This window comes from Coffea eugenioides, chromosome 7 (genome assembly GCF_003713205.1).
Source record: "Coffea eugenioides isolate CCC68of chromosome 7, Ceug_1.0, whole genome shotgun sequence".
In the NCBI taxonomy this organism is placed as follows: domain Eukaryota; kingdom Viridiplantae; phylum Streptophyta; class Magnoliopsida; order Gentianales; family Rubiaceae; genus Coffea; species Coffea eugenioides.
Window position 1 is genome coordinate 32,904,514 of NC_040041.1, and position 24,938 is coordinate 32,929,451.

The window sequence follows — 24,938 nt, forward strand, 5'->3', positions numbered from 1 at the left end:
TCGAAGGAGACGTCGGCAAAGAGCATGGAGATGAACTTCACTCCGGCGGAAAGGAGGCCGAAGAAAAGGATCCCCGGGAGGGAGCCAAGACCGGGGATGCAGCCGATACGGGGGTTTAGGCTCGTAGGCTCTAAGGGGGTGGCCGAGGTGAAGTGTTGAGCAGCACTCAGACCTCGGCTTTGTATTTTTTGTAACACCTCTGTTGAATGAAAGTCTGTTTCTTCTCATCTCAGCTCTTTAATTTCTTGCTTTGCTTTGACTTCATCCCTTGCTTGTCCCCCTTATTTTTTGATAGCGTAATACCGATGTTGAAGAATAACACAATTTCCGAAGTCATAACTTGATTAAAAATTCAAACATAATACAATCTGAGGTTCTCGGCGTGCCAAGACCTCGGCACTAATGAGCCATCTCGGTAGCTTAACTTACAATATCCCTTAAGATTAGACTCGACAACCCGGTAGGGGCCTTCCCATTTCGGACACAGTTTGCCTTGGGGCTCAGCTCGGCTGATCGAGTTTTTTCTCAGAACCAAGTCTCCAGGTTGGAATCTACGATGTTTTACGCGGGCATTGTAGTAGTGTGCCAGTGTGTTCTTGTAAGAAGCTATCCGGGCTGAGGCGAGGTTCCTTCGTTCTTCGACGAGGTCGAGGTCCAGCTGCCTCTCTTCGTCGTTCACCTCGGCGGCATAGGCTGCCAGCCGAGGGCTGGGGGTAAGGATCTCAGCCGGGATGACCGCCTCGGCGCCGTAGGTCAGGGAGAATGGGGTCTCTTGCGTCGCTGACCTCGGCGTGGTTCGATACGACCACAGGACACTGGGGAGTTCCTCCACCCAAGATGACCCAGCTTGGTGTAGTCGGGTCTTGAGACCATGCAGGAGAGTTCGGTTGAAGTTCTCTGCTTGACCATTGGCCTGAGGGTGGCCTACCGAAGTGAAGTGTTGTTTGATGCCGAGGTTCTCGCACCAAGTCTTGAATGGGTTCTCGGCAAACTGTCTCCCATTGTCCGAAATGATGATCTGAGGTATGCCGAAGCGGCAGATAATGCACTTCCAAAAGAATTTTTGAATGGCCAGCCCTGAGATGGTCCGAAGTGGCTCGGCCTCGACCCACTTGGTGAAGTAATCCACAGCGGTTACTAAGAAAGTATAACCCCCGACGGCTTTGGGGAAGGGACCTATGATGTCTGTCCCCCATTGCTCAAACGGCCAGGGTGAAGTGATGGGGACCATGAAATTTGAAGGCTGGTGGTGCTCGGGTGCGTGGACTTGGCAGGAAGGGCAGCCGAGAACGAGGTCCTGAGAGTCTTGCCGAAGTGAGGGCCAAAAATATCCCAGGAGCATAGCCTTCTTAGCCAGCATCCTGTGGCCGATGTGAGCCCCACATAGGCCCTCGTGGATCTCGTGGAGGACCTCGCGTCCTGCCTCGGGGGTGACACACCTCAACCATGGGCCGAGGTAGGAGCGCTTATATAGTTCTCCCTCGCGGAGCGCATACCGAGGGGCTTTGCGTTGTATCTTCCTTGCTTCAGCTCGGTCTTCGGGAAGGACTCCTTGACCTAAGAAAAGGATGAACGGGGTCATCCAAGTTTCTTCAGAGTGCACGGGGCAGGCCACCTCTTCCACGTACCCTGGTTCACTCAGGACCTCCACCAAGACGGTTTTGTTGAGGTCAGAGAATGAAGTGGAAGCCAGCCGGGATAAGGCGTCGGCTCGCTTATTCTGGGACCGAGGGATCCTTTGGATTTCGAATGACTTGAAGTACGAGGTGAGTTGGTGAACTTTGGAGAGGTACCGTTGCATGGTCTCATCCTTGGCCTCGTACTCACCAATAACTTGGCGTACCACGAGCTGGGAGTCACTGCGGACATGGATTTGCTGGGCGCCGAGCTTGCGGGCTAGCTGGAGTCCAGCGATTAGAGCCTCGTACTCGGCTTCATTGTTGGTGGCCGGGAAGTCAAAGCGGAGGGCGTAAGAGCAAACCTCCCCCTGAGGTCCTTCCAGGAGCAGTCCGGCTCCGCAGCCGTCTCCATTAGAGGATCCATCGACATACAATGTCCACAGGGATGAGGTGGACACCTCGGGTAAGGCTGAAGTGGACTCCGGACCTTCCGTGAAGGTGAGCTCAGCAAGGAAGTCAGCTAAAGCTTGAGCTTTTATGGCGGTGCGTGGCTCGTAGGACAAGTCATATTCTCCCAATTCGACAGCCCACTTGGTGAGGCGACCAGAAGCTTCGGGTCGCACCAATATTTGCCGAATGGGCTGGTCGGTCCTGACCGAGATGGGATGGGCTAAGAAGTAGGGTTTCAACCGCCGAGCTGCGTGGACGAGCCCCAGCACAAGTTTTTCCACTTGCGTGTATCGGGTCTCCGGCCCGCGGAGGGCTCGGCTGACGTAGTAGACCGGCACTTGGGTGCCCTCATCTCGGATGAGCACAGCGCTGACAGCCTCGTCGGCTGCGGAGAGGTAGAGGTAGAGCTTCTCCTCGGGCCGAGGTGAAGCGAGAGTTGGTAGGTGATGCAAGTACTGCTTCAGCTGGTCGAAAGCAGCCTGACACTCCTCAGTCCAGGCGAACTGGTCAGCATTTTTCAGCACCTTAAAGAAAGGCAGAGCTTTCTCAGCTGATTGGGACAGGAAGCGATTCAGCGCGGCCAGGCGTCCATTCAGCCGTTGGACTTCTCGGATGTTCCGGGGTGGAGACATGTCATGAATGGCTTTCACCTTGTCGGGGTTGGCCTCGATTCCCCGGTGGGAAACCAGATACCCCAAGAATTTTCCCGAGGTGACGCCGAAGACGCACTTCTTGGGATTCAGCTTCATCCTCGAGTCTCGCAGGACACCAAAGACTTCCCTCACGTCTGACAGAAAGGATGAAGTGGTGAGGCTTTTAACGAGGATGTCATCCACATAGGCCTCCACATTGCGACCGATCTGATTCTGGAAGAGTCGGTTGATCAGCCTTTGGTAGGTCGCCCCGGCGTTCTTTAGCCCGAAGGGCATGGTAGTGTAACAATAAGTACCTCGGTCGGTGTAGAACGCCGTTTTCTCTTGGTCCTCCTCACTCATTCCTATTTGATGATACCCTTTGAAGGCATCTAGGAAGCAGAGGATTTCATACCCCATCGCCGCGTCGACGAGGGCGTCTATCCTTGGCAAAGGATAGCAATCTTTGGGGCAGGCCTTGTTGAGGTCGGTGAAGTCAACACACATTCTCCATCCCCCGGTGTCCTTTTTTACCATGACTGGATTGGACAGCCAGGTGGGATATTGGACCTCGTGGATCATCTTGGCCGGCAAGAGCTTGTCGACCTCATCCGATATGGCTTGGCTACGTTCGGGGCCGAAGTGCCTTCGTTTCTGTCGCACAGGTCGGGCCTGCGGGTCAACGTTGAGTTGGTGAGTCATGAGCTCGGGTGGCACTCCGACCACTTCATCCGCGGACCACGCGAAGACGTCTCGGTGGTCTTTGATCAGAGAAATCATTTCTTCTTTCAGGGGTGGGGGGAGTCCCGCCCCTACCTGGACCACTTGGTCAGGTTTCGCTTCATCCACTACCACCAGTTCCACTTCATCCCCTGGCTCCAGCCTGTTGGGCTCTTCTGCCTTCTGAGGGTCGATGCAGTCTATGGAGAGGACCGCTGGCCTCTTTTCTTCTGACCTCGGTGAGGGCCGGGGGGTGACTGCTGCTTGAATGGTGGCGAGGTAGCACTCTCGGGCGGCGCCCACATCGCTGCTTACCTCGGCCACCCCCGCAGATGTTGGGAATTTAAAGCTCAGGTGGTAGGTGGAGTATACGGCTCTCAAGGCATTGAGCGTGGGCCGGCCTATCAGCATATTGTAGGGGGAGTCTGCTTTGACCACTGCAAAACTGACAGGCACAGTTCGGCAGCGTGGATGACGCCCGATTGTTACCACCAGGGTCAACATGCCTTCCGGGTGGACGACGTGTCCCCCGAATCCCACGAGGGGAGTTCTGACAGGAGTGAGTTGCTCCCTTGTCAGCTTCAAATTTTCGAAAGTCCGGTAGTACAAGACGTCTACCGAGCTTCCGGGGTCTACGTAGACCTTTTTGACTACGTAGTTGTTGGTGAGGACTTCAATCACAAGAGCTTCATGATTGCTGGAGGCCGCAGGAACGGGGTCAGCGGGGCCGTAGGTGATGACCTCGGACAGCCGAGAGCTCGGCTCGGCCACCTCCATCTCGGCCTGGCGGTAGGTCCGCTTCCGGGAGTTCTGGCTGTCTCCTCCCGTTGGTCCTCCCGCGATGGTGTTGATCACCCCGGCGATGTTGGGGCCGTAGCCCGGTGAGCCATCGCGTGGGGGCTGCTTGTCCTCCCTACGGTCTTCGGGACCTCGGCAATGCATGTTCGTGTCCCGTCGGTCGTCTCGGCGGGGGCCCCGGTTCTCCCGGTGGGAGACGCTTCGGTTGAAGCCTCCATCCTTGCGGACGAATTGCTTCAGGTATCCTTGCCGGATCAAATTTTCGATTTCCCGCTTCAGGTCATTGCAGTCCTCAGTCTCGTGTCCTACATTACGGTGGTAGGCACAGTAGAGGTTCGAGTTCCTCTTATCTCTCCTCCCCGGAATTTCGGGAGGGTTGCGGCCGAGGTGATTCTGCCTCATCACAGCCAGGACGTGGGTCCGGCTCGAATTGAGGGGCGTCAGCTCGGCGTCCGAGGTGGACGATCTGCCTTTCACGATCCGGTCGAAGACACTTCGGCGGTCTCGGGGTTGGTTTGAAGTGCCACTTGGGCCTGGTTCACCTCGGCCAGTGTCTTTCCTCCTCCGCGGATCTTGCCCAGTACGAGATGCTTGGGCTTCTCGTTTCATGCGGTTTACATCTTCACTTCGGATTCCCTGGTCCACTCTTTCCCAGAGCTCCCGAAGTGTACGGGGGTACTGCCGATGGATTTCGGTGTTGAAGATCCCGGCCACTAACCCGTTGGTGAAGGCAGCAATAGTTACTTGCTCGTTCTGGTCAGGTATCTGTACATTCTCCTCGTTGAACCTTTGGGCGTACGAGCGAAGTGACTCGCCCTGACCCTGTTGCAGGTTCAAGAGGTAAGCTGAAGTCTTTGTTATTGGTCGAGACGACACAAAGCGGTGGATGAACCGGTCTATCAGCTCATCTAGGGAGGAAATGCTCCCTGGTTCTTGAAGAGGTGATTTTTGGTTGGTAGCTGAGCCGACCTGAATCAGTCCTCTCTGAGATGAAGTGAGGTAAACTCCCGTGTCCGAAGTGAACCTCCTTGTCCGAAGTGAGTGGCGGGGCTTCTCCCCTGGAATCACTCCGACGATCAAGTTAGTAAGGGAACGAGAGAATGCTAAAGTATAAGCAAATGAACAGTGTATGCTTACTTGTTGGGAGTGTGTCTGGGGTATTTATAGAGGGAGAGTAGAGGACAAAGCGGAGGGCTTATGCTGGTGGGACCCACCCTCTGGTCATTACGGCTCTGTCCCGTGTCAGGAGGTCTGACTCTGACACTGTAGCCGCCTGGACAGGGTGACGAGGAGTCCTTTGCAGTAGTCATTAAGTGCGACAGTGCTTTTCAGATAAAGCACTGATCCCGGATGATGTCAGGTGACTTGCCTCGTCCGCGTGCAGCTGAGGTGGAGGTGCCGAGGTCACCTACACGGTAGACTAGGGATCCGGCCGAGCTTAAGGGATATCCCCGAGGCACGGGTGAGCTCTGATGTCGGACGAGGTGAGGTCACCTCGGACATGCGGGGCGGCCGAGGTGAGCATCCTCAATAAGCCCCCCAAGCCTCGGGAGCTCCGGGCTAGGGAGGTTCCGAGGCTTTCTTGTGCCGAAGTCGTAGAGAGCCGGAGTCCCGAAACTGCCCCGGAAGATGCGGGGACGCGACACGTGGACGTGTCAGTTGACAGGACGTGGTCACTGGTAACCGTCGCGTCGTGAAGTAGTGGGACGTTTCGTGCAGAGGGTGTCAGCTGAAAGGACGGGGTATTAATGAGGAGAGAGGGAGGCACGACGTTTTGAATTCGAACGTGGCCGTCCTTTCGCATTCTTGCCGCCTCTTCGGATTCTCCCCAAACCCTTATAAATAGGGGGGGTCCCCCTCATCGCACTTCTCACACCTTTCATTTTCATCCGAGACCCGCAAAGTTCGCGAGCGTAGCCGAGGTCAATATAGTAGCCGAGATCGGAGTAGTAGCCGAGATCAGATCCGAGGTCATCCACTTCGTCCAGTTCCGTAGGCAATAGTAAGTACCCTTCTTCTTTCTTATTTCGTCTTTCACCCATGGCCAAAACGGCTAAGACCCACAAAGAGACCATAACTCCGAGCCACCTGACCGAGGTGAGGCCGGATCCTGGGGAAGAAGCGACGACATCTAGTTCGGAAGGGTCGACCCCGAGTTCTGAGAAGGGATCAACCGAGGCGGGAGCCAGTGGGGCAGCCTCGGAGTTGGAGTCATCCGAGATGAGCGAGGGTGGTTCCGAGGTGGACTACAACGAGGAGCTCGGCGCCGAGACACCACACGACGAGGACGCCCTGGAGCCTGTCGCTCCCGAGGACCTAGCCAACATCGACTTCGGCAAGATGCCGAAGTTTAGAAGTCGCATCCGAAGAGATAGGGCCGTGAAGGTGATGAACAAGTACCCTTTCCGGTCGGGGTACGAGATCATTCCGGCCGGAGCTGATGACTCAGCCGAAAAGCCCCCCTTGGGCACAGTGGCCATCTATGTCCAACAGTTAGAGGCCGGGCTGAGGATGCCCACGTCAAGGTTCTTCAGGGACTTGCTTCGTCACTTCGGCGTGAGGATTACCCAACTCGCCCCGAACGCGATCCGCATCATTATAGGGTTCGAGATGCTGTGCCGACATCAGGAGGTGGCTCCCTCTGTCGACCTCTTCCGCCGATGTTATACCCTTAAGGCGCACGGGACAGACAAGGGATGGTTTTTTGTCAGCAACCGGAACAATGCCATTCCGAAGTTGGTGGTCGGTTCTCCCAGCTCGATCAAGAATTGGAAACGCGACTTCTTCTTTGTGTCCGAAGTGGACTTCCCTAGAGGTTTCTGGTGGAGGCCAATCAAAGCGAAGGCCGATCCTTCCGCTGGGGATGCCAAGGAGGAGGACTTCCAGAAGCTGATGAGGTCGGGACTTCGGATATACAGTCTGGACTACCCCGAAGCCGTGCTGGTTGACGGGGGAATCAGCCGAGCTTTGCTCCGTCCTGACAGAGCTCCCTTCACTTCCACCAAACTTAAGATTCCTTGTAATTTTCTTTCATAACTTTGCTTTCACTTCGGCTAAGACATATGATAATATTTGTTTTTTGTGCAGTGACTAAACTGTCCGACATCGTCGTATCGGGCTCGTCCGAAGTGGCCAAAAGGCAGAAGAGGAAGAGCTCTGATGAGACGTCGGCACCTCCGCCGAAGAAGAAATCGCAAGGGCAGGCTGCCAAGACCTCGGCGGCCAAGAGCACTCCCACCCCGGTTGGTCAAAGCAGCTCGGCCACCGCTGCTACGGGGTCCACCTCGTCCGTGCCAGAGGGAGTTCCCCTTGGAGTTGTCACAACAGTCACACCTCCTTCTGGCCGAGGCAAGCAGCTGAAGCCTCCAGTCAACCCGGTGTCGGGGACCTCGCTATGGAATCGTTTCCATAGCCCCCCAGTGTTTCGCGGAGACGACAAGACGCACCCCGGCGGGCATTGGTGCCCGGACTGGAAGATTTCTGTCAACGACAGGTGCCAGCATCCTCGGGTCGCCCAAGAGCTAGTAATGCACTCCCCTTTGCCAAGGGATTTGGAGTTTATGAAGAAACTAACTCCGGCTGAGATGGTCCAGAGCCTCATGGTGTCCACAGCTTCCACCTCGGCCTTTGTGGCCGAGATGGCACACCGCTACTGTGCTCTGGTCGAGGAACAGGACACCGGCAAGCTGCAAAATCAAATCTCCAAGTTGGAGAAAAAACTGTTGGTGTCCGAGTCCGAGAAGGCCGAGCTCGAAAGACGGCTTAAGGAGGCCGAGGTGAGAGATGAGGAGGCCGCGGCTACTATGAACAGTCTCAGATCGGCCCTCGAAGAGGAGCAGAAGAGGGGGGACGAGGTGAAGAAATCCCACGAGCAAGCTCTCGAGGGTGCCGGAGCCTCGGCCGTAGACGCTTTTCGGAAGTCCGAGGCCTTCATCAAGGACCTCGGCCAACTACTTACGCCTAACTTCATGTTTGGCTTCACATCGGCCGTTGACGAGGCTGCGGCTCACCTCCCCTCCGAAGTCTTGGAGTCTCTGAAAAACCATACCAGCTATAACGAGGACTCCAAGGAGCTATGCGATCGGATGGCCGAAGGCATCCAGGCGGGAAGGAACTTGGCCGAAGTCCAGGTCGAGTTCAACAAGTGGTTGTCCGAACTCGACGAAGTGTTCGAGGAGGTGGAAGTGGAAGAAGCTGGAGGAGAGGACGCTGAGGGAGACGAAGCCGGAGGGGACGACGTCGAAGGAGACGTCGGCAAAGAGCATGGAGATGAACTTCACTCCGGCGGAAAGGAGGCCGAAGAAAAGGATCCCCGGGAGGGAGCCAAGACCGGGGATGCAGCCGATACGGGGGTTTAGGCTCGTAGGCTCTAAGGGGGTGGCCGAGGTGAAGTGTTGAGCAGCACTCAGACCTCGGCTTTGTATTTTTTGTAACACCTCTGTTGAATGAAAGTCTGTTTCTTCTCATCTCAGCTCTTTAATTTCTTGCTTTGCTTTGACTTCATCCCTTGCTTGTCCCCCTTATTTTTTGATAGCGTAATACCGATGTTGAAGAATAACACAATTTCCGAAGTCATAACTTGATTAAAAATTCAAACATAATACAATCTGAGGTTCTCGGCGTGCCAAGACCTCGGCACTAATGAGCCATCTCGGTAGCTTAACTTACAATATCCCTTAAGATTAGACTCGACAACCCGGTAGGGGCCTTCCCATTTCGGACACAGTTTGCCTTGGGGCTCAGCTCGGCTGATCGAGTTTTTTCTCAGAACCAAGTCTCCAGGTTGGAATCTACGATGTTTTACGCGGGCATTGTAGTAGTGTGCCAGTGTGTTCTTGTAAGAAGCTATCCGGGCTGAGGCGAGGTTCCTTCGTTCTTCGACGAGGTCGAGGTCCAGCTGCCTCTCTTCGTCGTTCACCTCGGCGGCATAGGCTGCCAGCCGAGGGCTGGGGGTAAGGATCTCAGCCGGGATGACCGCCTCGGCGCCGTAGGTCAGGGAGAATGGGGTCTCTTGCGTCGCTGACCTCGGCGTGGTTCGATACGACCACAGGACACTGGGGAGTTCCTCCACCCAAGATGACCCAGCTTGGTGTAGTCGGGTCTTGAGACCATGCAGGAGAGTTCGGTTGAAGTTCTCTGCTTGACCATTGGCCTGAGGGTGGCCTACCGAAGTGAAGTGTTGTTTGATGCCGAGGTTCTCGCACCAAGTCTTGAATGGGTTCTCGGCAAACTGTCTCCCATTGTCCGAAATGATGATCTGAGGTATGCCGAAGCGGCAGATAATGCACTTCCAAAAGAATTTTTGAATGGCCAGCCCTGAGATGGTCCGAAGTGGCTCGGCCTCGACCCACTTGGTGAAGTAATCCACAGCGGTTACTAAGAAAGTATAACCCCCGACGGCTTTGGGGAAGGGACCTATGATGTCTGTCCCCCATTGCTCAAACGGCCAGGGTGAAGTGATGGGGACCATGAAATTTGAAGGCTGGTGGTGCTCGGGTGCGTGGACTTGGCAGGAAGGGCAGCCGAGAACGAGGTCCTGAGAGTCTTGCCGAAGTGAGGGCCAAAAATATCCCAGGAGCATAGCCTTCTTAGCCAGCATCCTGTGGCCGATGTGAGCCCCACATAGGCCCTCGTGGATCTCGTGGAGGACCTCGCGTCCTGCCTCGGGGGTGACACACCTCAACCATGGGCCGAGGTAGGAGCGCTTATATAGTTCTCCCTCGCGGAGCGCATACCGAGGGGCTTTGCGTTGTATCTTCCTTGCTTCAGCTCGGTCTTCGGGAAGGACTCCTTGACCTAAGAAAAGGATGAACGGGGTCATCCAAGTTTCTTCAGAGTGCACGGGGCAGGCCACCTCTTCCACGTACCCTGGTTCACTCAGGACCTCCACCAAGACGGTTTTGTTGAGGTCAGAGAATGAAGTGGAAGCCAGCCGGGATAAGGCGTCGGCTCGCTTATTCTGGGACCGAGGGATCCTTTGGATTTCGAATGACTTGAAGTACGAGGTGAGTTGGTGAACTTTGGAGAGGTACCGTTGCATGGTCTCATCCTTGGCCTCGTACTCACCAATAACTTGGCGTACCACGAGCTGGGAGTCACTGCGGACATGGATTTGCTGGGCGCCGAGCTTGCGGGCTAGCTGGAGTCCAGCGATTAGAGCCTCGTACTCGGCTTCATTGTTGGTGGCCGGGAAGTCAAAGCGGAGGGCGTAAGAGCAAACCTCCCCCTGAGGTCCTTCCAGGAGCAGTCCGGCTCCGCAGCCGTCTCCATTAGAGGATCCATCGACATACAATGTCCACAGGGATGAGGTGGACACCTCGGGTAAGGCTGAAGTGGACTCCGGACCTTCCGTGAAGGTGAGCTCAGCAAGGAAGTCAGCTAAAGCTTGAGCTTTTATGGCGGTGCGTGGCTCGTAGGACAAGTCATATTCTCCCAATTCGACAGCCCACTTGGTGAGGCGACCAGAAGCTTCGGGTCGCACCAATATTTGCCGAATGGGCTGGTCGGTCCTGACCGAGATGGGATGGGCTAAGAAGTAGGGTTTCAACCGCCGAGCTGCGTGGACGAGCCCCAGCACAAGTTTTTCCACTTGCGTGTATCGGGTCTCCGGCCCGCGGAGGGCTCGGCTGACGTAGTAGACCGGCACTTGGGTGCCCTCATCTCGGATGAGCACAGCGCTGACAGCCTCGTCGGCTGCGGAGAGGTAGAGGTAGAGCTTCTCCTCGGGCCGAGGTGAAGCGAGAGTTGGTAGGTGATGCAAGTACTGCTTCAGCTGGTCGAAAGCAGCCTGACACTCCTCAGTCCAGGCGAACTGGTCAGCATTTTTCAGCACCTTAAAGAAAGGCAGAGCTTTCTCAGCTGATTGGGACAGGAAGCGATTCAGCGCGGCCAGGCGTCCATTCAGCCGTTGGACTTCTCGGATGTTCCGGGGTGGAGACATGTCATGAATGGCTTTCACCTTGTCGGGGTTGGCCTCGATTCCCCGGTGGGAAACCAGATACCCCAAGAATTTTCCCGAGGTGACGCCGAAGACGCACTTCTTGGGATTCAGCTTCATCCTCGAGTCTCGCAGGACACCAAAGACTTCCCTCACGTCTGACAGAAAGGATGAAGTGGTGAGGCTTTTAACGAGGATGTCATCCACATAGGCCTCCACATTGCGACCGATCTGATTCTGGAAGAGTCGGTTGATCAGCCTTTGGTAGGTCGCCCCGGCGTTCTTTAGCCCGAAGGGCATGGTAGTGTAACAATAAGTACCTCGGTCGGTGTAGAACGCCGTTTTCTCTTGGTCCTCCTCACTCATTCCTATTTGATGATACCCTTTGAAGGCATCTAGGAAGCAGAGGATTTCATACCCCATCGCCGCGTCGACGAGGGCGTCTATCCTTGGCAAAGGATAGCAATCTTTGGGGCAGGCCTTGTTGAGGTCGGTGAAGTCAACACACATTCTCCATCCCCCGGTGTCCTTTTTTACCATGACTGGATTGGACAGCCAGGTGGGATATTGGACCTCGTGGATCATCTTGGCCGGCAAGAGCTTGTCGACCTCATCCGATATGGCTTGGCTACGTTCGGGGCCGAAGTGCCTTCGTTTCTGTCGCACAGGTCGGGCCTGCGGGTCAACGTTGAGTTGGTGAGTCATGAGCTCGGGTGGCACTCCGACCACTTCATCCGCGGACCACGCGAAGACGTCTCGGTGGTCTTTGATCAGAGAAATCATTTCTTCTTTCAGGGGTGGGGGGAGTCCCGCCCCTACCTGGACCACTTGGTCAGGTTTCGCTTCATCCACTACCACCAGTTCCACTTCATCCCCTGGCTCCAGCCTGTTGGGCTCTTCTGCCTTCTGAGGGTCGATGCAGTCTATGGAGAGGACCGCTGGCCTCTTTTCTTCTGACCTCGGTGAGGGCCGGGGGGTGACTGCTGCTTGAATGGTGGCGAGGTAGCACTCTCGGGCGGCGCCCACATCGCTGCTTACCTCGGCCACCCCCGCAGATGTTGGGAATTTAAAGCTCAGGTGGTAGGTGGAGTATACGGCTCTCAAGGCATTGAGCGTGGGCCGGCCTATCAGCATATTGTAGGGGGAGTCTGCTTTGACCACTGCAAAACTGACAGGCACAGTTCGGCAGCGTGGATGACGCCCGATTGTTACCACCAGGGTCAACATGCCTTCCGGGTGGACGACGTGTCCCCCGAATCCCACGAGGGGAGTTCTGACAGGAGTGAGTTGCTCCCTTGTCAGCTTCAAATTTTCGAAAGTCCGGTAGTACAAGACGTCTACCGAGCTTCCGGGGTCTACGTAGACCTTTTTGACTACGTAGTTGTTGGTGAGGACTTCAATCACAAGAGCTTCATGATTGCTGGAGGCCGCAGGAACGGGGTCAGCGGGGCCGTAGGTGATGACCTCGGACAGCCGAGAGCTCGGCTCGGCCACCTCCATCTCGGCCTGGCGGTAGGTCCGCTTCCGGGAGTTCTGGCTGTCTCCTCCCGTTGGTCCTCCCGCGATGGTGTTGATCACCCCGGCGATGTTGGGGCCGTAGCCCGGTGAGCCATCGCGTGGGGGCTGCTTGTCCTCCCTACGGTCTTCGGGACCTCGGCAATGCATGTTCGTGTCCCGTCGGTCGTCTCGGCGGGGGCCCCGGTTCTCCCGGTGGGAGACGCTTCGGTTGAAGCCTCCATCCTTGCGGACGAATTGCTTCAGGTATCCTTGCCGGATCAAATTTTCGATTTCCCGCTTCAGGTCATTGCAGTCCTCAGTCTCGTGTCCTACATCACGGTGGTAGGCACAGTAGAGGTTCGAGTTCCTCTTATCTCTCCTCCCCGGAATTTCGGGAGGGTTGCGGCCGAGGTGATTCTGCCTCATCACAGCCAGGACGTGGGTCCGGCTCGAATTGAGGGGCGTCAGCTCGGCGTCCGAGGTGGACGATCTGCCTTTCACGATCCGGTCGAAGACACTTCGGCGGTCTCGGGGTTGGTTTGAAGTGCCACTTGGGCCTGGTTCACCTCGGCCAGTGTCTTTCCTCCTCCGCGGATCTTGCCCAGTACGAGATGCTTGGGCTTCTCGTTTCATGCGATTTACATCTTCACTTCGGATTCCCTGGTCCACTCTTTCCCAGAGCTCCCGAAGTGTACGGGGGTACTGCCGATGGATTTCGGTGTTGAAGATCCCGGCCACTAACCCGTTGGTGAAGGCAGCAATAGTTACTTGCTCGTTCTGGTCAGGTATCTGTACATTCTCCTCGTTGAACCTTTGGGCGTACGAGCGAAGTGACTCGCCCTGACCCTGTTGCAGGTTCAAGAGGTAAGCTGAAGTCTTTGTTATTGGTCGAGACGACACAAAGCGGTGGATGAACCGGTCTATCAGCTCATCTAGGGAGGAAATGCTCCCTGGTTCTAAACTCCAGAACCATTTCCGGGCGGTCCCGTGCAGGAAGATGGGGAAAGCCCGACAGATCACGGCGTCAGGGACGCAGTAAAGTCGGAATGCGGAGATGAAGGCGCGGAGGTGATCCTCGGGGTCACCTCGGCCGTCATAGGTGTGCAAATTTGGTAGCTTAAAGTTCGGGGGCACCATCTCCCCATTGATGTCATCCGTGAAGGGCGGAGCCCTCATGTAGTCAGAAGCCAGGCCTCCGGGACGCCGAGGTGGGTCCTCGGCTCGTTTTCCCAGTAGTCCCCGAGAAAACGCTCGGGAGATGGAGGCAATCTTGGAGGTTGCCTTGGATGAGGCTCGCCTGGAGGTGCTCCGAGATAGACGCCCATCTTCGGAGTCCTCGCCTGAGGGCACTTCAGGGGACTTCGTCGGTCTCCTCTTGGAAGACTCGGCTTTTTCTTTTCCCTGCCTCTTGAGGTACCTTCCTAATTCCTCAAAGATGTTGGGGTTGTCCGTGACAAACTCGGCCATCTTGGCGATGGCCTCTTCATTGTTAGGCTGGGTCCTTTGGGACCCATGTTCCTCAGAGATACGATCTTGCTGGGCTCCGGATGTCTGCCCAGCCCCAGTTGAGGGAACTCTTCCGCTTCTGGAGCGCGTGGATCTCATTGTAGTAGCGATCTCGTTCCCACAGACGGCGCCAATTGAAGAGGTGATTCTTGGATGGTAACTAGACCGACCTGAATCAGTCCTCTCTGATATGAAGTGAGGTAAACTCCCGTGTCCGAAGTGAACCTCCTTGTCCGAAGTGAGTGGCGGGGCTTCTCCCCTGGAATCACTCCGACGATCAAGTTAGTAAGGGAACGAGAGAATGCTAAAGTATAAGCAAATGAACAGTGTATGCTTACTTGTTGGAGTGTGTGGGGTATTTATAGAGCGAGAGTGGAGGGCAGGACGGAGGTCTTATGTCGGTGGGACCCATGCCCTGCCATTACGGCTCTGTTCCCTGTCAGGGGGCCTGACTCTGACACTGTAGCCGCCTGGACAGGGTGACGAGGAGTCCTTTGCAGTAGTCATTAAGTGCGACAGTGCTTTTCAGATAAAGCACTGATCCCGGATGATGTCAGGTGACTTGCCTCATCCGCGTGCAGCTGAGGTGGAGGTGCCGAGGTCACCTACACGGTAGACTAGGGATCCGGCCGAGCTTAAGGGATATCCCCGAGGCACGGGTGAGCTCTGATGTCGGACGAGGTGAGGTCACCTCGGACATGCGGGGCGGCCGAGGTGAGCATCCTCAGTTCTAAACTCCAGAACCATTTCCGGGCGGTCCCGTGCAGGAAGATGGGGAAAGCCCGACAGATCACGGCGTCAGGGACGCAGTAAAGTCGGAATGCGGAGATGAAGGCGCGGAGGTGATCCTCGGGGTCACCTCGGCCGTCATAGGTGTGCAAATTTGGTAGCTTAAAGTTCGGGGGCACCATCTCCCCATTGATGTCATCCGTGAAGGGCGGAGCCCTCATGTAGTCAGAAGCCAGGCCTCCGGGACGCCGAGGTGGGTCCTCGGCTCGTTTTCCCAGTAGTCCCCGAGAAAACGCTCGGGAGATGGAGGCAATCTTGGAGGTTGCCTTGGATGAGGCTCGCCTGGAGGTGCTCCGAGATAGACGCCCATCTTCGGAGTCCTCGCCTGAGGGCACTTCAGGGGACTTCGTCGGTCTCCTCTTGGAAGACTCGGCTTTTTCTTTTCCCTGCCTCTTGAGGTACCTTCCTAATTCCTCAAAGATGTTGGGGTTGTCCGTGACAAACTCGGCCATCTTGGCGATGGCCTCTTCATTGTTAGGCTGGGTCCTTTGGGACCCATGTTCCTCAGAGATACGATCTTGCTGGGCTCCGGATGTCTGCCCAGCCCCAGTTGAGGGAACTCTTCCGCTTCTGGAGCGCGTGGATCTCATTGTAGTAGCGATCTCGTTCCCACAGACGGCGCCAATTGAAGAGGTGATTTTTGGTTGGTAGCTAGACCGACCTGAATCAGTCCTCTCTGAGATGAAGTGAGGTAAACTCCCGTGTCCGAAGTGAACCTCCTTGTCCGAAGTGAGTGGCGGGGCTTCTCCCCTGGAATCACTCCGACGATCAAGTTAGTAAGGGAACGAGAGAATGCTAAAGTATAAGCAAATGAACAGTGTATGCTTACTTGTTGGAGTGTGTGGGGTATTTATAGAGCGAGAGTGGAGGGCAGGACGGAGGTCTTATGTCGGTGGGACCCATGCCCTGCCATTACGGCTCTGTTCCCTGTCAGGGGGCCTGACTCTGACACTGTAGCCGCCTGGACAGGGTGACGAGGAGTCCTTTGCAGTAGTCATTAAGTGCGACAGTGCTTTTCAGATAAAGCACTGATCCCGGATGATGTCAGGTGACTTGCCTCATCCGCGTGCAGCTGAGGTGGAGGTGCCGAGGTCACCTACACGGTAGACTAGGGATCCGGCCGAGCTTAAGGGATATCCCCGAGGCACGGGTGAGCTCTGATGTCGGACGAGGTGAGGTCACCTCGGACATGCGGGGCGGCCGAGGTGAGCATCCTCAGTTCTAAACTCCAGAACCATTTCCGGGCGGTCCCGTGCAGGAAGATGGGGAAAGCCCGACAGATCACGGCGTCAGGGACGCAGTAAAGTCGGAATGCGGAGATGAAGGCGCGGAGGTGATCCTCGGGGTCACCTCGGCCGTCATAGGTGTGCAAATTTGGTAGCTTAAAGTTCGGGGGCACCATCTCCCCATTGATGTCATCCGTGAAGGGCGGAGCCCTCATGTAGTCAGAAGCCAGGCCTCCGGGACGCCGAGGTGGGTCCTCGGCTCGTTTTCCCAGTAGTCCCCGAGAAAACGCTCGGGAGATGGAGGCAATCTTGGAGGTTGCCTTGGATGAGGCTCGCCTGGAGGTGCTCCGAGATAGACGCCCATCTTCGGAGTCCTCGCCTGAGGGCACTTCAGGGGACTTCGTCGGTCTCCTCTTGGAAGACTCGGCTTTTTCTTTTCCCTGCCTCTTGAGGTACCTTCCTAATTCCTCAAAGATGTTGGGGTTGTCCGTGACAAACTCGGCCATCTTGGCGATGGCCTCTTCATTGTTAGGCTGGGTCCTTTGGGACCCATGTTCCTCAGAGATACGATCTTGCTGGGCTCCGGATGTCTGCCCAGCCCCAGTTGAGGGAACTCTTCCGCTTCTGGAGCGCGTGGATCTCATTGTAGTAGCGATCTCGTTCCCACAGACGGCGCCAATTGAAGAGGTGATTTTTGGTTGGTAGCTGACCGACCTGAATCAGTCCTCTCTGAGATGAAGTGAGGTAAACTCCCGTGTCCGAAGTGAACCTCCTTGTCCGAAGTGAGTGGCGGGGCTTCTCCCCTGGAATCACTCCGACGATCAAGTTAGTAAGGGAACGAGAGAATGCTAAAGTATAAGCAAATGAACAGTGTATGCTTACTTGTTGGAGTGTGTGGGGTATTTATAGAGCGAGAGTGGAGGGCAGGACGGAGGTCTTATGTCGGTGGGACCCATGCCCTGCCATTACGGCTCTGTTCCCTGTCAGGGGGCCTGACTCTGACACTGTAGCCGCCTGGACAGGGTGACGAGGAGTCCTTTGCAGTAGTCATTAAGTGCGACAGTGCTTTTCAGATAAAGCACTGATCCCGGATGATGTCAGGTGACTTGCCTCATCCGCGTGCAGCTGAGGTGGAGGTGCCGAGGTCACCTACACGGTAGACTAGGGATCCGGCCGAGCTTAAGGGATATCCCCGAGGCACGGGTGAGCTCTGATGTCGGACGAGGTGAGGTCACCTCGGACATGCGGGGCGGCCGAGGTGAGCATCCTCAGTTCTAAACTCCAGAACCATTTCCGGGCGGTCCCGTGCAGGAAGATGGGGAAAGCCCGACAGATCACGGCGTCAGGGACGCAGTAAAGTCGGAATGCGGAGATGAAGGCGCGGAGGTGATCCTCGGGGTCACCTCGGCCGTCATAGGTGTGCAAATTTGGTAGCTTAAAGTTCGGGGGCACCATCTCCCCATTGATGTCATCCGTGAAGGGCGGAGCCCTCATGTAGTCAGAAGCCAGGCCTCCGGGACGCCGAGGTGGGTCCTCGGCTCGTTTTCCCAGTAGTCCCCGAGAAAACGCTCGGGAGATGGAGGCAATCTTGGAGGTTGCCTTGGATGAGGCTCGCCTGGAGGTGCTCCGAGATAGACGCCCATCTTCGGAGTCCTCGCCTGAGGGCACTTCAGGGGACTTCGTCGGTCTCCTCTTGGAAGACTCGGCTTTTTCTTTTCCCTGCCTCTTGAGGTACCTTCCTAATTCCTCAAAGATGTTGGGGTTGTCCGTGACAAACTCGGCCATCTTGGCGATGGCCTCTTCATTGTTAGGCTGGGTCCTTTGGGACCCATGTTCCTCAGAGATACGATCTTGCTGGGCTCCGGATGTCTGCCCAGCCCCAGTTGAGGGAACTCTTCCGCTTCTGGAGCGCGTGGATCTCATTGTAGTAGCGATCTCGTTCCCACAGACGGCGCCAATTGAAGAGGTGATTCTTGGATGGTAACTAGACCGACCTGAATCAGTCCTCTCTGATATGAAGTGAGGTAAACTCCCGTGTCCGAAGTGAACCTCCTTGTCCGAAGTGAGTGGCGGGGCTTCTCCCCTGGAATCACTCCGACGATCAAGTTAGTAAGGGAACGAGAGAATGCTAAAGTATAAGCAAATGAACAGTGTATGCTTACTTGTTGGAGTGTGTGGGGTATTTATAGAGCGAGAGTGGAGGGCAGGACGGAGGTCTTATGTCGGTGGGACCCATGCCCTGCCATTACGGCTCTGTTCCCTGTCAGGGGGCCTGACTCTGACACTGTAGCCGCCTGGACAGGGTGACGAGGAGTCCTTTGCAGTAGTCATTAAGTGCGACAGTGCTTTTCAGATAAAGCACTGATCCCGGATGATGTCAGGTGACTTGCCTCATCCGCGTGCAGCTGAGGTGGAGGTGCCGAGGTCACCTACACGGTAGACTAGGGATCCGGCCGAGCTTAAGGGATATCCCCGAGGCACGGGTGAGCTCTGATGTCGGACGAGGTGAGGTCACCTCGGACATGCGGGGCGGCCGAGGTGAGCATCCTCAGTTCTAAACTCCAGAACCATTTCCGGGCGGTCCCGTGCAGGAAGATGGGGAAAGCCCGACAGATCACGGCGTCAGGGACGCAGTAAAGTCGGAATGCGGAGATGAAGGCGCGGAGGTGATCCTCGGGGTCACCTCGGCCGTCATAGGTGTGCAAATTTGGTAGCTTAAAGTTCGGGGGCACCATCTCCCCATTGATGTCATCCGTGAAGGGCGGAGCCCTCATGTAGTCAGAAGCCAGGCCTCCGGGACGCCGAGGTGGGTCCTCGGCTCGTTTTCCCAGTAGTCCCCGAGAAAACGCTCGGGAGATGGAGGCAATCTTGGAGGTTGCCTTGGATGAGGCTCGCCTGGAGGTGCTCCGAGATAGACGCCCATCTTCGGAGTCCTCGCCTGAGGGCACTTCAGGGGACTTCGTCGGTCTCCTCTTGGAAGACTCGGCTTTTTCTTTTCCCTGCCTCTTGAGGTACCTTCCTAATTCCTCAAAGATGTTGGGGTTGTCCGTGACAAACTCGGCCATCTTGGCGATGGCCTCTTCATTGTTAGGCTGGGTCCTTTGGGACCCATGTTCCTCAGAGATACGATCTTGCTGGGCTCCGGATGTCTGCCCAGCCCCAGTTGAGGGAACTCTTCCGCTTCTGGAGCGCGTGGATCTCATTGTAGTAGCGATCTCGTTCCCACAGACGGCGCCAATTGAAGAGGTGATTTTTGGTTGGTAGCTGAGCCGACCTGAATCAGTCCTCTCTGAGATGAAGTGAGGTAAACTCCCGTGTCCGAAGTGAACCTCCTTGTCCGAAGTGAGTGGCGGGGCTTCTCCCCTGGAATCACTCCGACGATCAAGTTAGTAAGGGAACGAGAGAATGCTAAAGTATAAGCAAATGAACAGTGTATGCTTACTTGTTGGGAGTGTGTCTGGGGTATTTATAGAGGGAGAGTAGAGGACAAAGCGGAGGGCTTATGCTGGTGGGACCCACCCTCTGGTCATTACGGCTCTGTCCCGTGTCAGGAGGTCTGACTCTGACACTGTAGCCGCCTGGACAGGGTGACGAGGAGTCCTTTGCAGTAGTCATTAAGTGCGACAGTGCTTTTCAGATAAAGCACTGATCCCGGATGATGTCAGGTGACTTGCCTCGTCCGCGTGCAGCTGAGGTGGAGGTGCCGAGGTCACCTACACGGTAGACTAGGGATCCGGCCGAGCTTAAGGGATATCCCCGAGGCACGGGTGAGCTCTGATGTCGGACGAGGTGAGGTCACCTCGGACATGCGGGGCGGCCGAGGTGAGCATCCTCAATGAACATAAACCTAGTAATCTTAAGTTTACAAACATCCCAAGATCAAAAGGCAGGGTTCTAACACCACTTTAGTGTATAAAAGATGCGTACAAGAGGATATTGGCACATGCAAAAATATGTAGGAGAAGAGAAGTTTAATAGCCATAAATACATAAAGCACATCTGATTCACATATTGAGATTGGCACAAATTCTAGGCAGAATTGCTTTCACAACAACCGCAACTCTCTTTAATTTTTTTTCTCGCCCTTTTCAACTCAGTATGCTGCTAAAATACCCCATATAGAGTTAACATAACTGAGTAATTAAGAAACTATTGCAACAAGAAACTACCACATAATTACTCCGTACCCTAAACAACTAAATTACTGAAACTTGGCAATGCTTGAATACGTCTAAACTAGAAATAGGAAACATCAACTATTAGGAAGTTTGGTTTAATTATGCCAATAAAAAGGCATATTCTTCTGACCATCACACTATGTCAAAACGTGCATGGGTTTCGTTGATTTTAGCAATGATAACTGTTCCACATAAAGCAACGGCAACATGCATGGATTTAGGATAATTTCATAAGCTAATTTTGTATATAATGATAGTGCATATAGTAACAATAATGAATGAATGCCACCTAAACTTGATATAATGGTAGTGTATAATTTGAATTTTGTTTCTTGATATAATGGTAGCTTGCAATATTATGGAATAATTTCAGAAATCTCCACTAAGGTTATTGACAATTTCACTTATCTCTCCTCAACTTTTGGAAATCTCACATACACCTAACAGACAATTGGGACCTATTGATGTCGAAAGGCGCAGCGAAATACTTATATCTTTAGTCTTTGGTGATATTAACTAAACAATTTCTCACCTTCAAAGGTAATTTGCAAAAAATCAAGTCAAGTCTTATTTCCACAACCTTGTAATACGATGCAAAAAGAAAATATTAAACAAACAAAAATTATTCTCACCCTTGATTCTACTGCATCTTTCACAAGGAAAGAAAACTTGTTCTCTAATTTTTTATGGTTACTTTCTCTTCTAAGCATTAATTGACGCTAGGGCTATAAACGAATCGAGTCGCTCGCGAGCCGCTCGAGTCGAGCTCGAGTTGGCTCGAGTCGAAATCGAGCTCGAACTCGAGCTCAAAATATTAAGCTTGTTAGCTCGCGAGCCGGCTCGCGAGCTCGAGTATATATATATATATAATATTTTTTATTTTTTATATTTTAAGTATATATATATTTTTTATTTTCTTATTTTAATAGTAAAATTACATATATATCCTTAATATTTTATTATTTATTTAAAAAATATTATTTTATTTATTTTTTAAAAATAAAATAATAATTATTTTTTTTTCGAGCTCGAGATTTGCCCACTCGTCGAGCTCGAGCTCGAGCTCGAGTTCGAGTTTGGTAAAATTTAGTCGAGACTCGGCTCGATTAGCCCAAAGCTCAACTCGACTCGGTTCGTTTGCAGCCCTAATTGACGCTCATCAAGCCTTATTTATTTTAGTATAAACTTCCAAGCTTTTAATAAGAAACTTGTAACATCTCCATTTTCTCATAATCAATAGCACATAAATTTCAAAAAAGCTCTCATAATCACCATTTTATTCTTGCTTTTCTGGATAAGATTGACATTAATTCAATAATCGAGTTCTAGGAATCCCTCATACTTATTACTCATTTTTTTGTTTAACCTTCAACTTATCAATCACAAAGAATGACGAAAATCTTTAAAAGAAAAATTAAACAAAAAAAGACCAAGTCTAATAAACAAGTCATACTTGTTGCAAATCTAGTGACTAGTTTCTTTCTCCAATTTTAAACATAATGATAAGTTATAATTTGTTACTACATTTATAATTATTTTTCCCCTTGATTTTAGCCAAATATTGTATTAATTGACGAATTCTACTTATATTTGGTTAATGGTGCTAATTGTAGGAAAATAACCAAAACATGATTAAAAGGGACAGTTTCCAGCTAATTTGGTGGTGGCACATTCAAGTTCAGAAGATTTGGGATTCGAGCGTGGAAGTTTCCAAGTCCGAGTAGAAGTCAACAAGAGCACGAGCTTTTCCTTTTCAATTAGGAGATTTCCTAACTTGATTGGTGCGGATGAAGAGCAAAGTGGAGTCAAAGTGGGGCTCTTTCCTCTAGTCTTCATATGGCCGTATAAGACAAGGAAACAATTAGAAGAAAAAGGAAGTAGACTTAGCTTAGGAGATTGATTCCTTTCTTTTAGCGGTTTGGCCTTGTTTAGCTGTTTCTTGGGTTGTTTTTCTTGGTCCGTCTCTTCTATTAGTACGAGGAAAACATTAGCAAAGGTTGGCTATTATTTTTATTCTAGGACGGCTGGTTCTCCATTAACCATTAATGGAGAACTAGCTTCTTAATTCTAGTCAAGGGACAACTGAAGATTTGGTTCTGCAATTACTGTGAGATCGAATTTATTTTAATTGCTTCCTCCATTTATTGGTATTCGTATGTTTTCTGCTTTTAATTGTTGTTATAGCTACCGTGTATGATTGAATAGATGCGTAATATTTAATTATTCACGTAGGCTATTGTGCTAATTAGGGGTAATTGAATCCGTAATTGTTCGTTATCTCTATCTAAGTATCAACTGGCGTAATTGGGTTTATGTCAGGGAAACATGCGATCTAGTTTAAACAAACCCTCGTAGCGTGTTTGTTAGTTAGGATTGGGTCTTTCTAATTGTTAATGCAAACTAGAAATTAAATACTACGGTCGTACCTAGGGTTGTTTTCGGGTTAGAGAAATAGTTAACGGCCGTACCTTAACTATCGAGAAATTAAGGAAAGGTTGGTTGTTTATTGCGTGTATGACAACTATAACTAGTCTATTAATAAATGTGGAATTATCTGTGAATCAATGGTCAGTGCATGAACCATTTCTGAAGTGTATCCTTGGCTAGAGTTTCTCCAATTATTTCTTTTAATTAATTATTTTTTGCATTTAATTTATTTAATTAGCATTTAATACTAAAAACCCCCATTTGTCTTGACTCGAAAAGAAACAAATTTATCCCTAATCCCTGTGGATTCGACCTTACTCACCGCTATATACAAAATCTGTATTTTTCTCGAGTAGGTAATTATTATTGCACAGGCTCGACACCTGTCACATAAGAAGGACATTGGGAGGATGAAGGAAGTGTACTGGCCTATGTTATTCCAACAAGTGGTTTACTGGGCGTGGTCTGCACGAAATGAAGTTACGCACCAGGGTGTGCTAAGAAAGGTCAGAGTTCGGCCTGAGACTCTTTTATAACAATCACTAATAGTACAAGAGTTACATGCTAACCGCAAATTGGTGGGTGGACGACAAATGAAGTTCATCAATTGGAGAAAACCGCCACTGGGATGGGTTAAACTCAACGTAGATGGCGCAGCCATGAGAAACCCAGGTGAATCAAGTGTCGGAGGTCTTATAAGGAATGATCAAGGATGTTGGCTCAAGGGGTTTAGTGCAAATTTGGGGCGCTCAAGTAATGTAGCAGCCGAGCTCTGGGCGATTGTGTTGGGACTGAGACTAGCTTGGCAGCAAGGGTATAGGAGGGTGGTTATTGAGTCAGACGCGCAGGTGGCATTGATATTGATTAACAATGCATCTGAAGAGAATCCATATTGGAACATGGTAGCGGGAATCCTAGAGTTGTTAGGCTATGATTGGGAATGCTGTTTGGAACATTCGTGGTGAGAAGGAAACTGTTGTGCAGATTACTTAGCAAAGCTAGGAAAGAGTCTAGCTCCGGGGATGACTGTTTTCTAGGATCCTCCACAAGCATTACGAACACTTCTGGGCCGTGATGTTTGTGGAGTGACAATATCTCGTCTAGTTAATATGTAACGGGCTTACATCCTCCTTTGTACCGAAAAAAAAAACTGAGATTTCTAGGCAAAACTTGGCTATACTTGAATACTTCTAAACTAGAAATAGAAAACATCAACTATTAGGAAGTTCGGTTTAATTATGTCAACATTGCCTCCTTTAAACCAAACTTTTCACAAACATAGCTCTATACTATTGCCAACCCAAAAAAAAAATCTTCTAAAGATATTTTTTCATTATAAATCAATTCTTGCCAGTCACTTCACTTTCAATTTATTAGCCCCACTAGCTGATTACTGATATCAAGATTCTCAATTTTGCAAGTCCATCACAAAAAAAAAGGTTCACAAGAAAATTTTCAACTCTTTCACATTACCAAATTAAATATCAACAACTATGGTACGATCTTTTTCTCTAATCACTGTCTAACACAAATAACACCATAACGTCTATCCAATTAAGGTCAATTTTTTTCCTAATTGTCAAGTAACTGGAGCACCCCAATATTAAATTAGTGGCCCAATTTTTTTTCTGATGTTCGAGTACTCTGACTCATCAAAAAATTCACATTTCAAAATCTATCAACATCAACCTTGTAATCTTAAGTTTACAAACATCCCAAGATTAAAAGGCAGGGTTCTAATACCACTTTAGAAAAGATGCATACAAGAGGATATTGGCACAGTAAAAATATGTAGGAGAAGAGGAGTTTGATAGCCATAAATAAATAAAAGCACGTCTGATTCGCATATTGAGACTGGCACAAATTCTAGGCAGAATTGCTTTTACAACAACCCCAACTCTCTTTAATGTTTTTCTCGCCCTTTTCAACTCAGTATAATGCTAAAATACCTTATATAGAGTTAACATAACTTAGTAATTAAGAAACTACTGCACCAAGAAACTACCACATAATTACTCCGTACCCTAAACAACTAAATGACTGAAACTTGGCTATACTTGAATACGTCTAAACTAGAAATAGGAAACATCAACTATTAGGAAGTTTGGTTTAATTATGCCAATAAAAAGACATATTCTTTTGACCATCACACTATGTCA

General features: G+C 51.8%; 2 protein-coding genes across 2 annotated transcripts; both read right to left on the bottom strand.

Moving 5' to 3' along the window:
• Positions 1-352: 352 nt before the first annotated feature.
• Positions 353-6,261, bottom strand: LOC113777250. The gene is made up of 2 exons (XM_027322285.1): positions 6,096-6,261; positions 353-5,322 (listed from the first exon to the last, which is right to left on the bottom strand). Exons 1-2 carry the CDS (start codon positions 6,259-6,261, stop codon positions 353-355), a joined length of 5,136 nt encoding a protein of 1,711 aa, XP_027178086.1.
• Positions 6,262-8,810: 2,549 nt separating this feature from the next.
• Positions 8,811-14,258, bottom strand: LOC113777251. The gene has a single exon (XM_027322286.1). The coding sequence runs from the start codon at positions 14,256-14,258 to the stop codon at positions 8,811-8,813; it is 5,448 nt and encodes a 1,815-aa protein (XP_027178087.1).
• Between the last annotated feature and the right edge of the window lie 10,680 nt (positions 14,259-24,938).